A 14,828-nucleotide genomic window follows, 5' to 3' on the forward strand; every position below is an offset into this window, starting at 1 on the left:
TTAGATCTTTCCATATTTGGATATGGTAGCACTGAGATCTCATTGATGCTAGCAAGTATTAATGGGTTCTCACAAGATCTATCTAGCTTTGTACAGGCTTCCCAGTCCTAACAGACGTGGAGATTGTAAAACCTATACCTCCCTTTACACAGGTCCTTCACAGTTGAAGAGACCAGGAGCTTATCCTCAGAGCACGCGTCAGAAGTTTCTCTAGCTGACAGAGAGAACTCTGAACATTCTCTGGATTCAGAGTCAGAGGTTTTCCTAACTAACAGGGTGACCTCTGCACTCAGTTCTCACATACAACTCTACACAGAATACATGGATTAAGGGGAGGGGAAGGGAACGTGATTGTAAGCCGGTTTGATTCTTCCTTAAGTGGTAGAGAAAGTCAGCATATAAAAACCAACTCTTGAACAAATGAAGCTGCCTTATGCTGAATCAGACCCTTGGTCCATCAAAGTCAGTATTGGTTCTCGTAGGTTATCCGGGCTGTGTAACCGTGGTCTTGGTATTTTCTTTCCTGACGTTTCGCCAGCAGCTGTGGCCGGCATCTTCAGAGGAGTAACACTGAAGGACAGTGTCTCTCAGTGTCAAGGGTGTAGGAAGAGTAATATATAGTCAGAAAGGGGTTGGGTTTGAGCTGAATCATTGTCCTGCAAAAAGTAACAAAGGTAATTTGCTAACCATTGTCCTGTAAGTATCAAGCTAATGTGCTAATGAGGGTGTGGTATGTTGATATGGAACCATTGTATCCTGAAGTGATCTGTTACTTACGTGAAAGCCTTCGACAAAAGTCAGTATTGTCTACTCAGACCGGCAGCGGCTCTCCAGGGCCTCAGGCAGAGGTCTTTCACATCACCTCCTTGCCCAGTCCCTTTAACTGGAGATGCCAGGGATTGAAACTGGGACCTTCCGCATGCCAAGAAGAGGCTCTACCACTGAGCCACAGCCCCTCCCCTAGGAACACTTCTTCTTCTCCGCTTGCCTGATTATCAGTTTGCATGTACGTTGCTAGATCTTGGACTCCTTTTAAAGTTTCCACATTTGTCCCTCGCACACCCAAAAGCTCCTCCTTTTCTGATTTCCTCCCCCGCTTCAGGACTGGCATGGAGGGTTTAAACGGTACAGGCTTCATGCTGTGATAATTAGATGAGTCAGATCTTTGAGGTGCTAAACCCGGTCCAGAAAGGAGACTTTTCGTGCAGCTGGGATACCTGCCTTCCCTGTGGGAAACTTGCGCGGTGACTCCGTATGGAAAATGCACCATCTCATTCAGCCCACTAGCTGCTCCAACCGCGGCTGTTAGATTTCTGTTTATTTAGTTTCTGAATAGATTAACGTTGGCAAGCGCACGATTCCAGCGGTGGAAACAGCCAGGAAAACATTCCCAGGTCTTGGGGATTCTGATGTAATATGCCTGAGGTTAGCATTCCGGAGGAGCGTTCCTCTCCCAGCCCAGATTGAAAACCAGAGATGTCATTGAGAAACCTGCCTGCCTTACTGAAACTTGCAAGAGGAAGGGGGCGAGGGGGGTTGAGGGCATTGCTAAAAGGATGGAAAATAGGGGAGGGGGCATGGCTCAGCGGGAAAGCATCTACTGGGCCTGCAGAAGGTCCCAGGTTCAATCCCCGGCAGCATCTCTACTTGAAAAAAATATTAATGTAGGAGGTTAGATTTCCACCCGAAACTCCACAAGATGTTACTAGAGAACAATCTGAAATTGATCTCTAAAATGTACAATCTACTCTTAACATTATATTGTGAGCAGGAGACAATTAAACCAACTATGATTGATTGGGCTCAAAATATTGGACATGATATTCCTTTAAACAAATGGGAAAGACTTTGGTCAAAAGACTTGAAAGGAATAAATGCGCAATCAGTTCGAGAAAACATTTATAAAATGATGTATAGATGGCATTTAACACCTAAGAAGATGGCAAAGATATATAAAGTGACATCCCCCAAATGTTGGAAATGCAATAAGGAAATTGGTTCCTTTCACCATATGTGGTGGACTTGTGATAAAGCTAAAGACTTTTGGGATATGATATACAATGAACTGAGACTAATAGTACAAAAAAATATACCCAAAACACCAGAAATGATGCTATTAAGTATGATACCTGACGACTTGCTAATACAAAGAACTTTTTTGATTTATGCTACAACAGCTGCGAGACTGCTTTATGCAGCAAAATGGAAGGGGGCAGAAATTCCCGAGAAAAAAGACTGGATTGGGAAAATGTTCGAATTGGTGGAAATGGCAAAACTTACAGCTATTTTAAATGAAAAAGACAAAGTTCGATTCTTAGGGGAATGGGAGGATTGGATGAAATACTGTGAATATGAATTAAAACTGGGGAAAATGGAAGAATACTTATTAATCTGATCTAGAAGATACAATTAATATTAAGAGTTATAATCATATAGATTAATAGAAAATGTTTTATGAAAGTTAAATGAATTTATAACAGTTAAGATCAGACCAATTACGATGGGATGAATATTTTATTAAGAGGCGGAGAGAGGTGATGGGGAAGTCATAAATTTTCCTCTAATTTGTTTTTTTTTTTGTTATGAATTCAAGAAATTATAACAACATAGAGTTAGAATTTTGATTTTGAATTTCATATTGCTTTTATTGTTGTTTACTATCATGGAAAATTTGTATTATAAAAACCAATAAAATTATTATTTAAAAAAAAAAAAAAGATTTCCACCCGAAACTCTGGAGAGCCACTGCCAGGTTGAATAGACAAGGCTGACCTTGATGGATTTATGGTCTGATCCAGTATAAAGCAGCTTACATATTGGGGAGCAGAGCATCCGCTTGGCATGCAGAAATTCCTAGGTTCAATCCCTGGCATCTGCAGCTATGGGATCTGGCAGTAGGTGATGTGAATGATGGTCTGATTCAGTAGAGGGCAGCTTCATGTGTCCATGTCCTGTGCTGTTTGGGAGGTCCCTTGGCTCAGTGGCAGAGCATCTGCTTGGCATGCCGAAGGTCCCAGGTTCAATCCCTGGCATCTCCAGTTAAAAGAATCAAGTAGGAGGTGATGTGAAAGACCTCTGACCCTGGGAACCTGGAGAGACACTACCAGTCTGAGTAGACAATACTGACTTTGATGGACTGAGGGTCTGATCCAGTATAAAGCAGCTTACATATTGGGGAGCAGAGCATCTGCTTGGCATGCTGAAGGTCCCAGGTTCAATCCCTGGCAAGTGCAGTTAAGGGATCTGGCAGTAGGTGATGTGAAAGACCTCAGCCTGAGACCCTGGAGAGCTGCTGCCACTCTGAGTAGACTAGATTGACTTTAATAGATCAATGGTCTGATTCAGTCTAAGGCAGTTTCATGGGTTCATCTGGGCTGGAGATAGATGGTTGATTTTCAGAGCACTGGAAATGACTGGAGAGATGTTATTCCATGGGATGTGTACATTTATCCGGCTGTTGCTTCTGGTCAAAAGTTTTGCAAGGCTTTTCCTGATTTCCGAAACCTATCAAACCTTTTCATTCAGAGAGTGCAATATTTCTGTATAAGCCATAAAGTCCCCGCTTTTAAAATGTTCAGTTATACTTTGGTCAAGCGGTTCCGGTTCTCTGCGTTTCTCTGTTGGTGTCGTAGTTCGGTTTGTCTCCTGTGTGCATCTTGTACAGCTATTATGCACTATTTTCTATGTGCACCGTACATCATGTATATATTTCATGAAAAATGCTGAGCAGAGGCCCCCAGTCTTTTTGAGCCCATGGGCACCTCTGGAATTCTGACCCAGGGGGGCGGGCACAACCTCGATGTGGCTGCCACCGGAGGCAGAGCCATACATATGCCCAGAGGAAGTCCAAGTGCAGGGGAGAAGGAGGGTAATTTTTAAAATACACTGGGAAAAAGGAGCGAGAGAATAAAGCCAACACTGGTAGCAGCTGAACAATGTTTTCATCTGCACAGCCTATCAGATCTCCAGTGGCCTATCAGAAGCTGTGCTGGCCAAGAGCCCCACCTGGCTCTGCCCACTTACCAAAAACACCTGATGGGTACCAGGATTGGTGTCAGAGGGCACCACATCAGGGATCGCTGTCCTGGAAAGTTTTCTAAGTACTCCTTTATGAAAGTTCATGAAAGATCCACTAAGGATCTGCTCTAACTGTTAGAAAATTCTTCCTAATGTCTAGACAGAAACTCTTTTGATTTAATTTCAACCCATTGGTTCTGGTCCGACCTGGAACAACAGAAAACAACTCAGCACCATCCTCTATATGACATCTCTTCAAGTACTTGAAGATGGTTATCAAATCCTCTCTCAGTCTTCTCTTCAGGCTAAACATACCCAGCTCCTTCAACCTTTCCTCACAGGACTTGGTCTCCAGACCCCTTACCATCTTTGTTGCCCTCCTCTGGACACGTTCCAGCTTGTCTACATCTTTCTTAAATTGTGGTGCCCAAAACTGAACACAATACTCTAGTTGAGGTCTAACCAGAGCGGAGTAAAGTGATGCCATCACTTTGCGTGATCTGGACACTATACTTCTGTTGATGCAGCCCAAGATCGCATTTGCCTTTTTAGCTACTGCATCACACTGCTAACTCATGTTCAGCGTTTGGTCTACTAAGACCCCAAGATCCTTTTCGCACACACTGCTGAGACAAGTCTCCACCATTCTATAATTATGCATTTGATTTTTCCTACCTAAATGCAGAACTTTACATTTATCTTTGTTGAAGTGCATTGTATTAGTTTTAGCCCAATTCTCCAGCCTGTCAAGATCATCCTGTATCCTGGCTCTGTCTTCTACCGTATTTGCTACCCCTCCTAATTTAGTATGCCGCTTTTACCTCTGCTTCTGTGCTGCCATGAAACGAATTCAAGTTTCCCAGCTTTTCCCTTAATGCTCTTTCCCCCTCCCCCATTACCACCCTGTGTTTGCCGTAGGAAGTCTTCGACCGACTCTATGTGATTTATACCGTTGGCTATTCCATCTCGTTCGGCTCCTTGACCATTGCGGTCCTTATCCTCGGCTACTTCAGGTAAGTGGTTTCTTTTCAGAATCCAGGATGTGAATTTTGGTTTAGCCTTCAGTGTACTCAATTGTGGATGTATGTGGGGGAATGCAATATCTTCATTGTAAATACTGACGTGGGAGTAAGTGGATTAGCAGTTATCCAGGACACACCACCAGAACTCCTTGGCTTTATAGAAAACAGTGTTGTTTAATTTACAGTGCACAGATACAAAAAGACAAACCGTCACGTACACTTCTCTCCACCAAACTTCCCAACAAAGAGTTATAATCACACAGAGCTATATACATTCCAGCACCAGAAACCAATTAGGCCACCTGTAGACCTGGCCACAGTATTGCATCAGCTTTACTGCCTTAATCTGGTTTGCTGCAGTTCACTCTGGGACCTCAAGGCACTTGCATCCTCTTGCATCAGCTAGATGTCCCAGATCAGACAGCTACCTGTCAGCTGTCTCTGTCAAATCTATTATGGCCAACTTGTAACTCTGACAAATACACGGAGTAACTTTTGATAGTGCTGCACTTTCTGCTTTCCATTGGTTAAGCCACTTTGGTTGGGTGCTTTACCTAGCTAAAAAAAATATGAACTCACATCAGTTTAAAAACAAATAAAATACCATCCACAACCAGAAAATACACAACAAATCAGCAGGCCAACATGGTGGCGGGAAGGGCCGTCAAGTCGCAGCTGACTTGTGGTGACCTCATAGGGTTTTCAACACAAGAGATGTTCCGAGGTGATTTGGCCTTGCCTGTCTATGCGTAGCAACCCTGGACTTCCTTGCTGGATTCCCATCCAAGTACTAACCAGGAGCAACCCTGTTTAGCTTCCAAGTCTAATGAGATTGGGCTAGCCTCAGCCAGTCTGGTCTGGGCAGACCACAGTTACCTCAGTCTTTTTCTGGAAGTCAATTTTGATTTGCATTTTTCATCATGTGTAAAGTTTCTTTCAGTTTTCTTTGCCCCACCAACAACCCACCCACCTCCAGCCTACTTTTCAGTGATTGGACTATCGTCGTCGTCAGTCAACTCCCTCTGTTCTCTCTCCCACCCTGAAGACCAGCGGTTTTGTTTATGATTTTTTTTTAAGGCAGCAAAATATCGATGTATCGGTCCAAATGATGGGTTTAGCAAGTTCTCTGAATTTGCAGCTCTCTCTTTTTAAAAAAAGCCCTTTCCATCATACAGATATAAAGGAAAGGGTATATCTCTACAAGGGAAGGAGCTAGAGTCTTGCTTTCTTAATGGCAGCTGAAGACAAATCCATGGGTTCTAGATCAAATCAAGCCTGAATTGTCCCTAGAAGCTAAAATGACTGAACTGAGACTATCGTACTTTGGACACATGATGAGAACACAAGACTCAATGGAAAACATCATAGTGCTAGGAAAAGTTGAAGGCAGCAGAAAAAGAGGAAGACCCAACATGCGATGGATTGAGCAACTAAAGGAAGCCATGGCCCTCATTTTACAAGACCCGAGGAAGGCTTTTAACAAGAGGATGCTGTGAAGGTCATTCATTCATAGGGTTCTCGTAAGTTAGAAGCAACTTGACAGCACTTAACATACATAGAGGAATCCAGAGAACCTGCTAAACCCATCACTACAACAGTATGTTGATATATTGATATTTTAGTATCTTTTTAAAAAAATATAGCCGTAATATCAATATAAGCATGTGCAAAAAAATATAAAAATAGGGGGTGCTGTGATGTTACAGATGACGACATCACCCTCGCTTGAAATTCCAGTTTATTTAAGTCATGCGCGGAAGAAAAGAAACTGGCTCCATGACTGTGAAAATGCAGAGGGAGTGCAGATGTGTGGAAGGTCCATGCCCAAACCGATTCCCATGCTTGTGGATCGACTGCCGAGAAAATCAGGAGGAAGTTGAGCATGAGGAAAAGCCCCCTAGTCCCACACGCTGACCACCATGCAGCACGAGATAGAAAAGCTTTGAACTGTTTTTCCCCCCACGTCATGCTTAATTAGGGAATCTGTTAGACAAAGGGGTATGTTCTCTACCCCCGTACCCTTCCTTTTTGGGTTATTGGCCGCTAATTCTGTATGGAGGAGAGCCCTGGCAACCTGCTGACACCTTGCAATGGTAGTTACACCTTAGCAATAATTCTCCATCTTGATCTTTCTTTTATTTTTTTATCTTTGGACTTTCTTTGATATTTTAATTGTTGCTGTCAAACTTTATTTGATTGTTTATTATATTGTATATAATATTTGTTGGTAGCCGCCCTGAGCCTGGCTTAGGTTGGGGACGAGGGCAGGATACAAAACCATTAAATAAATTAATTAAATATGTGTGTGGCTCAGTCTGGAATTATCAGCTCTGAAAAATCCACCCAGGTTGTAGGGTGATGGGCTGGCTCTGAAGCCCCCCTCAATCTCCATGCTTTCAGAACGTCCCCCAAAGCCGCGTCCTTTCTCGTTCCTCTTGCAGGCGCTTGCACTGCACCCGGAATTACATCCACATGCATCTCTTCATCTCCTTCATGCTCCGGGCGACCAGCATCTTTGTGAAGGACGCCGTCCTGTACTCAGGTTCCGCCCTGGAGGAGATGGAGCGCATCTCGGAAGAAGACCTCAAGTCCTTCACCGAGACGCCGTTGACAGACAAGTCGCCGTTTGTGAGTAGCCCCTTGCCTTGGACGCAGCAATAAATGCTGGGAGAAGGAAGGGTGGAATCTGACTTTAGCAGTAGGGTTGCCAGCTCTGGGTTGGGAAATACCTGGAGATTTGGGGGGGTGGAGCCTGAGGAGGGCGGGATTTGGGGATGGGAGGCACTTCAATGGGGTATAATGTCATAAAATCTACTAACCAAAGCAGCCATTTTCTCCAGGTGAACTGATCTGTATTGCCTGGAGATCAGTTGTAATAGCAGAAGATCTCCAGCCACCGCCTATTTAGCACTCATGCTATTTCAAATGTACAGGTGCATTATAATATTGGCTATTGTATTTTCAATCCCTTTCCTACTCACCCCCAACACAAAGTTTGTCTTTTTCATTTCTGCGGCACACTGGGTTGACGCTTTGATGGAGGTGTCTGCTATGACCCCAAGATAGGGTTGCCAACCTCCAGGTACTAGCACAGAGGCCAAAGAAAAACCCAGAGAAATGAATTCAAGTGAATTACAACAAATATAATAAAGTCAATAGACCACTCATCAGACTAATAACAAGTGTTATACTGTGTTAAACATTACACAATGAAATATGGTCAGACAGATCCAATAACCATAAATTGTCCATTGAAGGAAAGGAATTAGAGTAGCAGCGCTGAAACGTGAATTCAGTGAGGCGATTCAATGAGGCGAGACGGAGTTCCGGTAAACACCCATTTCAAGCACTCTTCATCAGTGATCAAATTCAAAGTCTCAAAGTTTGAATTTGATGACTTTGAATTTGACGACTGATGAAGAAATGTTGAAACGGGCGTTTACCGGAACTCTGTCTCACCTCACTGAATTGCCTCACTGAATTTGCGTTTCAACGCTGCTACTCTAATCCATTTATTTAAATGGACAATTTATAGTTATTGGACCTGTCTGACCATATTTCACTGTGTAATGTTTAACACAGTATAACTCTTGTTATTAGTCTGATGAGTGGTCTATTGACTTTATTATATTTGTTGTAATCTACTTCATTTCTCTGGGTTTTTCCTTGGCCTCTGTGTTGGTTGTTGAGTGACTATGTGTATACCGCACTGGTGGTTTTTGTTTTTGTTAACCTACAGGTACTAGCTGGAGATCACTTTACTCTGCTCTGGTTAGACCTTACCTAGAGTACTGTGTTCAGTTTGGGTTACTACAAGTTAAGAAAGATGTAGACAAGCTGGAATGTGTCCTGGGGAGGGCAACAAAGATGGTGAGGAGTCTGGAGACCAAGTACTATGAGGAAAGGTTGAAGGAGGTGGGTATGTTTAGCCTGAAGAGGAGAAGACTGAGAGGTGATATGACAACCATCTTCAAGTACTTGAAGGGCTGTCATATAGAGGAGGGTGCCGAGGTATTTTCTCTTGCCCCAGAAAGTTGGACCAGAACTAACAGGTTGAAATTAAATCAAAGGAGTTTCCGTCTGGACATTAGGAAGAATTTTTTAACAGTTAGAGCAGATCCTCAGTGGAACAGGCTTTCTCAGGAGGTGGTGAGCTCTCCTTCCCTGGAGGTTTTTAAGAAGAGGTTAGATGGCCATCTGTCAGCAATGCTTATTCTATAACCTTAAGCAGATGATGAGAGGGAGGGCATCTTGGCCATCTTCTGGGCATGGAGTAGGGGTCACCGGGGTTGTGGAAGGGAGGTAGTTGTGAATTTCCTGCATTGTGCAGGGGGTTGGACTAGATGACCCTGGTGGTCCCTTCCAACTCTATGATTCCTGATATTGCAACTGATCTCCAGCCGATAGAGATCAGTTCACCTTGAGAAAATGGCCACTTTGGCAATTGGATTCTGGATTCTATGGCATTGAAGTCCCTCTCCTCCCCAAACCACACTCTCCTCAGGCTCTGCCCCAAAAACCTCCCACCGGTGGCAAAGAGGAACCTGGCAACCCTACCCCAAGATCTTTTTCCCTTCCATGCGGAGGCCTCTCTTCTCTGAAGGGTATCCCCCTTCGGGGCTGGTGCCCGAGGTTTCCCTGTTCCCTTATCAAGTGTCTGCCTCCCAGCACCTTCGATAAATGCTTTGAAAATATCAAAAGGCAGGTTGGAAGAGGAAGCATTTGAGAATGAGAGGATATCATTTGCCAGCCTGTTGAAGTGGGCGCGGGGGTGGGGGGAGGCTGAATGGCTGGGGCTTGTTTCAGGTTCCTCAACAGCAGGTGACAGTCATGAATGTTTACATCAAAGCTCTCACCCAGGAACAAAGATCCAGGGGGGATTGTTCTGAATAGTCTGTTTGAGCAAATGCAAAAGAAAAACCCCGGGGGTGTGCAAAAGGTCTAGTGAGTAATAGACTTGAAAGTAGGGTTGGATGAATGCCATTCATTTAGGGTTGCCAACCTTTAGGTGGTAGCTGGAGATCTCCCGCTATTACAACTGATCTCCAGGCGACAGAGATCAGCTCACCTGGAGAAAATGGCCGCATTGGCAATTGGACTCTATGGCATTGAAGTCCCTCCCCTCTCCAAACCCTGCCCTCCTCAGGCTCCACCCCCAAAATCTCCAGGTATTTCCCAACCCAGAGCTGGCAACCCTAGCCTCCAGAATACTTTATGAACACTGCAACCAGTAGCACCTTTGTGACCAACATGATTTTCCGAGTATAAGCTTTTGAGGCATGGTGTAAACAGACTGCTGGACTTGATGGACCTTGGTCTGACCCAGCATGGTCTTTCTTATGTTCTTAACCCAAATCTTGTAAATAAATAAGCAGAGGTGACTGCACTCAGTATCATGCCTTGAACCCCGTCCTTTTCTCCTTTCTCAGGTGGGTTGCAAGGTAGTTGTCACCTTGTTCCTTTACTTCCTGGCCACCAACTACTACTGGATTCTGGTAGAAGGCCTCTACCTCCACAGCCTGATCTTCATGGCGTTCTTCTCCGAGAAGAAGTACCTCTGGGGGTTCACCTTATTCGGCTGGGGTGAGTCTTCATTTCTCCGTCTCCTTTCTGCTCGGCAGCCTGAGGGGAGAGAGGGGGAACGGAGACCCAGGTCGATTTGAATGTTGACACGGACATCAGGAAAGGCACGGGAAGAAGAGAGGAGGCTCTCCGAAAGCTCCAATGGGATGCGTTTTCACATTTTTGCCATATATGATTTCCAAATGTTAGGAATTCAGGGAAGAAGGTTGGGGGCAAAATTCATTTTGTCCTAGGGCAGGGTAGGGGGAAAGAACTTCTGCTCAAGGAGAGCTCACATGTTGCAAAGTTCATATGGCAGGCACATGTCTTCCACATGGACGTTGTGTTCGATTAGTACCTAGAGTTCTGTGCTGGAAACTCAGTTCCCAGATGCATGTGAGCCATTATTGCTATCAGACTTGTCAACACCGTGAGACAGACCGGTCTCAATCGTGTTGCAGATTTGTAGGAGACCCCCTCATGTTTCTTGCCTTCATCCTTTTCCTGTCCCCCTTTCCTCCTCTGACCCCAGATGCCCTGAGGAGCTATTTAGAGTGGACCAGGGTTACCGTGAGTGTCTGGATGCACGCAATAATGGAAACCTGCAATTTACTGAGGCCGTTGGGTTTGTTGGAAAACAGGATGTGGTCCATGGTGGGCAGGTCATTAGCAAGAAGAGTCTGTTTACAACCAAAGGAAAGAGAGGGAGAGGGCTGGAAATAGCATTGGCTTTTCAAAAATGGAGAAGAACATTATATATATAACGAACATTATATATATATATATAAAGCCAACTTAGAAGGCTTTAAGAGGGAGTGGACATGTTCATGGAGGAGAGGGCTATCCATGGCCACTGGTCAAAATGGATACTAGCCAGGATGCATCCCTATTCTCTCCAGGATTTGAGGCGCATGCCTATTATATGAGGTGCTGTGGAACACAGCAGGATGGCGCTGCTGCAGTTGTCTTGTTTGTGGGCTTCCTAGAGGCACCTGGTTGACCACTGTGTGAACAGATTGCTGGGCCTTGGTCTGATCTAGCAGGGCTTTTCTTACATTCTAAGGCTTTAAGTGGGGAATGGACATGTTCAGGGAGAGCATTTACACATGGAGAGCATTTAAATAATGCACTTAAATGCAAGTGGCAATAATGTGGGTTTTTCCCATGCTCTACCCATGGCTACTAGTCAAAATGGAAATTCACAACTACCTCTCCCCCTCCATCCATACCATCAGTTTCATGGAGCGACCCCCTACCCACCCACCCAAGTTCCACTCCAGTTCTAGATTCAGATAAGGCCCAGCCTTGTCCCAATAAATAAATGTTTGTCATGGTTTCCGACAGGCCTGAGCTCTGGCAAATCTCACTAAACCGCACATTCCACACTATCAGGGGCCACTGCAGTGGAGGCACTGCTAAGTCTCCCAACCAGTCCTCCTCCCCAAACAGTGAGGGCTCATCACAGGCTCCCAGTGGATGGTCTGGTTGAAATGAACTATTGCTAACATCCATGTTGGTACCACCTCTGCCAGTTTACCCCCACATTTCTGCCAATTAAGGTGAGTGGGACTCCAACCTTGAGGAGCCAAAGTGGTGCCCAAATATTGGTGTCTTAGAGAGGACATTTTGAGGTCGTTAATTCCTGTGAATGCCATAAGTCCGAATTGATGGCACTTAACACAGACAGCTCCTTCAAGAGCCATCCCTAGAGCAGAACAAAAAAACAGAACAAACAGATATGAGGCACAACTGAGAAACTCTGGACATGAGCTTCCAGCAGACTCTTCCTGATTCCTGTTACCAGGACTGCTGGGAAGGAAGAGGAGGAGGAGGAGGAGAAGAAGAAGGAGATGGAGAAGAAGAAGAAGAAGAAGAAGAAGAAGAAGAAGAAGAAGAAGAAGAGGAAGATGAGGAGGAGGAGGAGGAGGAGTTGGAGTTGGTTTTTATATGTCAACTTTCCCTCCCTTTTTAAGGAGAATCAAACTGGCTTACAATCACCTTCCCTTCCTCTCCCCACAACAGACACCTTGTGAAGTCAGTGGGGCTGAGACAGTGCAGAGAGAACTGACTGGCCCAAAGTCACCCAGCTGGCTTCATGTGGAGGAGCAAGGAATCAAATTGGGTTCACCAGATTAGAGTCCACCGCTCATGTGGAGGAGTGGGGAATCAAACCCAGTTCTCCAGATATGAGTCCTCCGCTCTTAACCACTACACCACCCTGCTAGCTAGCTTGTGTGCGGACTGTGCCAACAGAGAAATGAGGCTCTCGTGGCTCATTCCAAGCAGCAGGGGGAGGGAGCAGAGCTTTGCAAGACCCCGTGCCGGCTGCAGCTGAGATGACCTGGCCATATAGGACCTGCATTGTACACACTGTGTGTAAGAACTGGAGATGCACAGCGCATACAATGTGGATACTATAGAGGCCAATGTCGGCGTGGCCACCCGTGTTGGCCGTTTTTATGGAAGTCTGGGAATCATGTGTGTGTGTGTGTAATTGCTGAATATAAAATAATGACAGAATTATCCTGGATAATACTTCCATGGACAGAATGTGCATGTGTGTTAAGTGTCGTCAAGTCACATCCGACTCATGGCAACCTTATGAATCAATGTCCTCCAAAATGTCTTAACATCCCATATCCAGACTGTTCCGAAAACCAGACCCTTTGAACCAGATCTGTGCTGCCTGCTTTCAATGTTTCCTCTCACCTAAAAAAATAAAATACGGTGTACACTGCATCATAGGTGGAGACTGAAAGGCTGCCGTCGTTAGTTAGTTGTCGCTCTTGTTTAACAGCTGATACAGGTATTCTGGTGAGATAGTGACAACTCTGCTTTCTGATGGTTCGATGTACACAAAACTATTAAAAATATTGTTTAAAATTACATTCAGGCAAGGTTGTATAAAGTGTAAATAAAACATAAATGAATTTGGGTCCCATCCCCAAGATATCTCATGATGTATATGCAAAAATTCCAAAGTATTCCAATATACGGAAAGATCTGAAATACGGACCACTTCTGGTTGGACTAGATGACCCTGGTGGTGCCTTCCAATGCTATGATTCTGGGCTTAAATGGCTAGATGCTGTATAATATCTCCTGCCACCACTTGGAGGTTGGCAACCCTGCCGGGGGGGGGGGGGCAATGAGGTGAACATGAAACTTGGAAAAGAGATTCCAAAGCCTGCCAGTCTTGGATAAAATGGAGACCTCCTCAAATTGTTCCTTTCTGGGACTTCATCCCCCACACCCCCAGTATAACTAACATGGTGCTGCTAAAATATATTCTTAATTCCCACCTCTGCTTTCTGTTTCTTGCAGGTCTCCCAGTGGTCTTTGTCACAATTTGGGCAACCTTACGGGCCACGTTAGCAGACACAGAGTAAGTCTGAGATCATTTTTTGCTTTTGTTAAAACTCTAAATTGGTTCGGTGACTGCCTTTTTATCTCCAGTCATTAAAAATAAAATCTGGCCACAGAATAAAACCCTCCCCAGTATGTGAGAATATCCTCCCATGGGGGGAGGGTAATAATCCTGGCCTGTCCTAATGATGATATTTAACATTCTGTCATTTACATACTGTGATTTTAATGCCTGTTATAATTAATAATTTGGGGGGATCCTGGCTTGCATTATAGGGTTGTTGTAAGGATAAAATGGAGGATGGGAGAACTATAACATTATTCCTGGTATGGAGAGAGTGGACGGGGAGAAGCTTTTCTCCCTCTCTCAATATACCAGAATGCAGAGTCCTCTGCTGAAGGTTGAGAGATTCAAAACAGATCAAAGGAAGTATTTCTTCACACAAGGCATAGTTAAATTGTGGAACTCCCTGCAACAGGATGTGGTGATGGCCGCCAACTTGGAAGGCATTAAGAGAACATAAGAACATAAGAAAGGCCTTACTGGATCAGACCCAGGCCCATCAAGTCCAGCAGTCTGTTCACACAGTGGCCCAACCAGGTGCCTCTAGGAAGCCCACAAACAAGACGACTGCAGCAGCACCATCCTGCCTGTGTTCCACCGCACCTAATATAATAGGCATGCTCCTCTGATACTGGAGAGAATAGGTATGCAGCATGACTAGTATCCATTTTAACTAAGAGAGGACATGTTAATGGAGGAGAGGGCTATCCATGGCTACTAGTCAAAATGAATACTAGCCATACCTATTCTCTCCAGGATCAGAGGAGTATGCCTATTATATTAGTTGCTGTGGAGCA

At 44.7% G+C, this 14,828-nt stretch overlaps 1 protein-coding gene across 1 annotated transcript in view; it reads left to right on the plus strand.

Moving 5' to 3' along the window:
- PTH1R (parathyroid hormone 1 receptor) overlaps positions 1 to 14,828 on the plus strand; it is a 124,422-nt gene that overhangs the window by 94,969 nt on the left and 14,625 nt on the right. Inside the window, exons 5-8 of the mRNA XM_056857658.1 lie at positions 4,936 to 5,030; positions 7,481 to 7,667; positions 10,469 to 10,622; positions 13,926 to 13,986. Coding sequence (XP_056713636.1) covers positions 4,936 to 5,030; positions 7,481 to 7,667; positions 10,469 to 10,622; positions 13,926 to 13,986 — 497 coding nt within the window. The remainder of the gene's footprint in view (positions 1 to 4,935; positions 5,031 to 7,480; positions 7,668 to 10,468; positions 10,623 to 13,925; positions 13,987 to 14,828) is intronic.

This window comes from Euleptes europaea, chromosome 11 (assembly GCF_029931775.1).
Source record: "Euleptes europaea isolate rEulEur1 chromosome 11, rEulEur1.hap1, whole genome shotgun sequence".
Lineage (NCBI taxonomy): Eukaryota > Metazoa > Chordata > Lepidosauria > Squamata > Sphaerodactylidae > Euleptes > Euleptes europaea.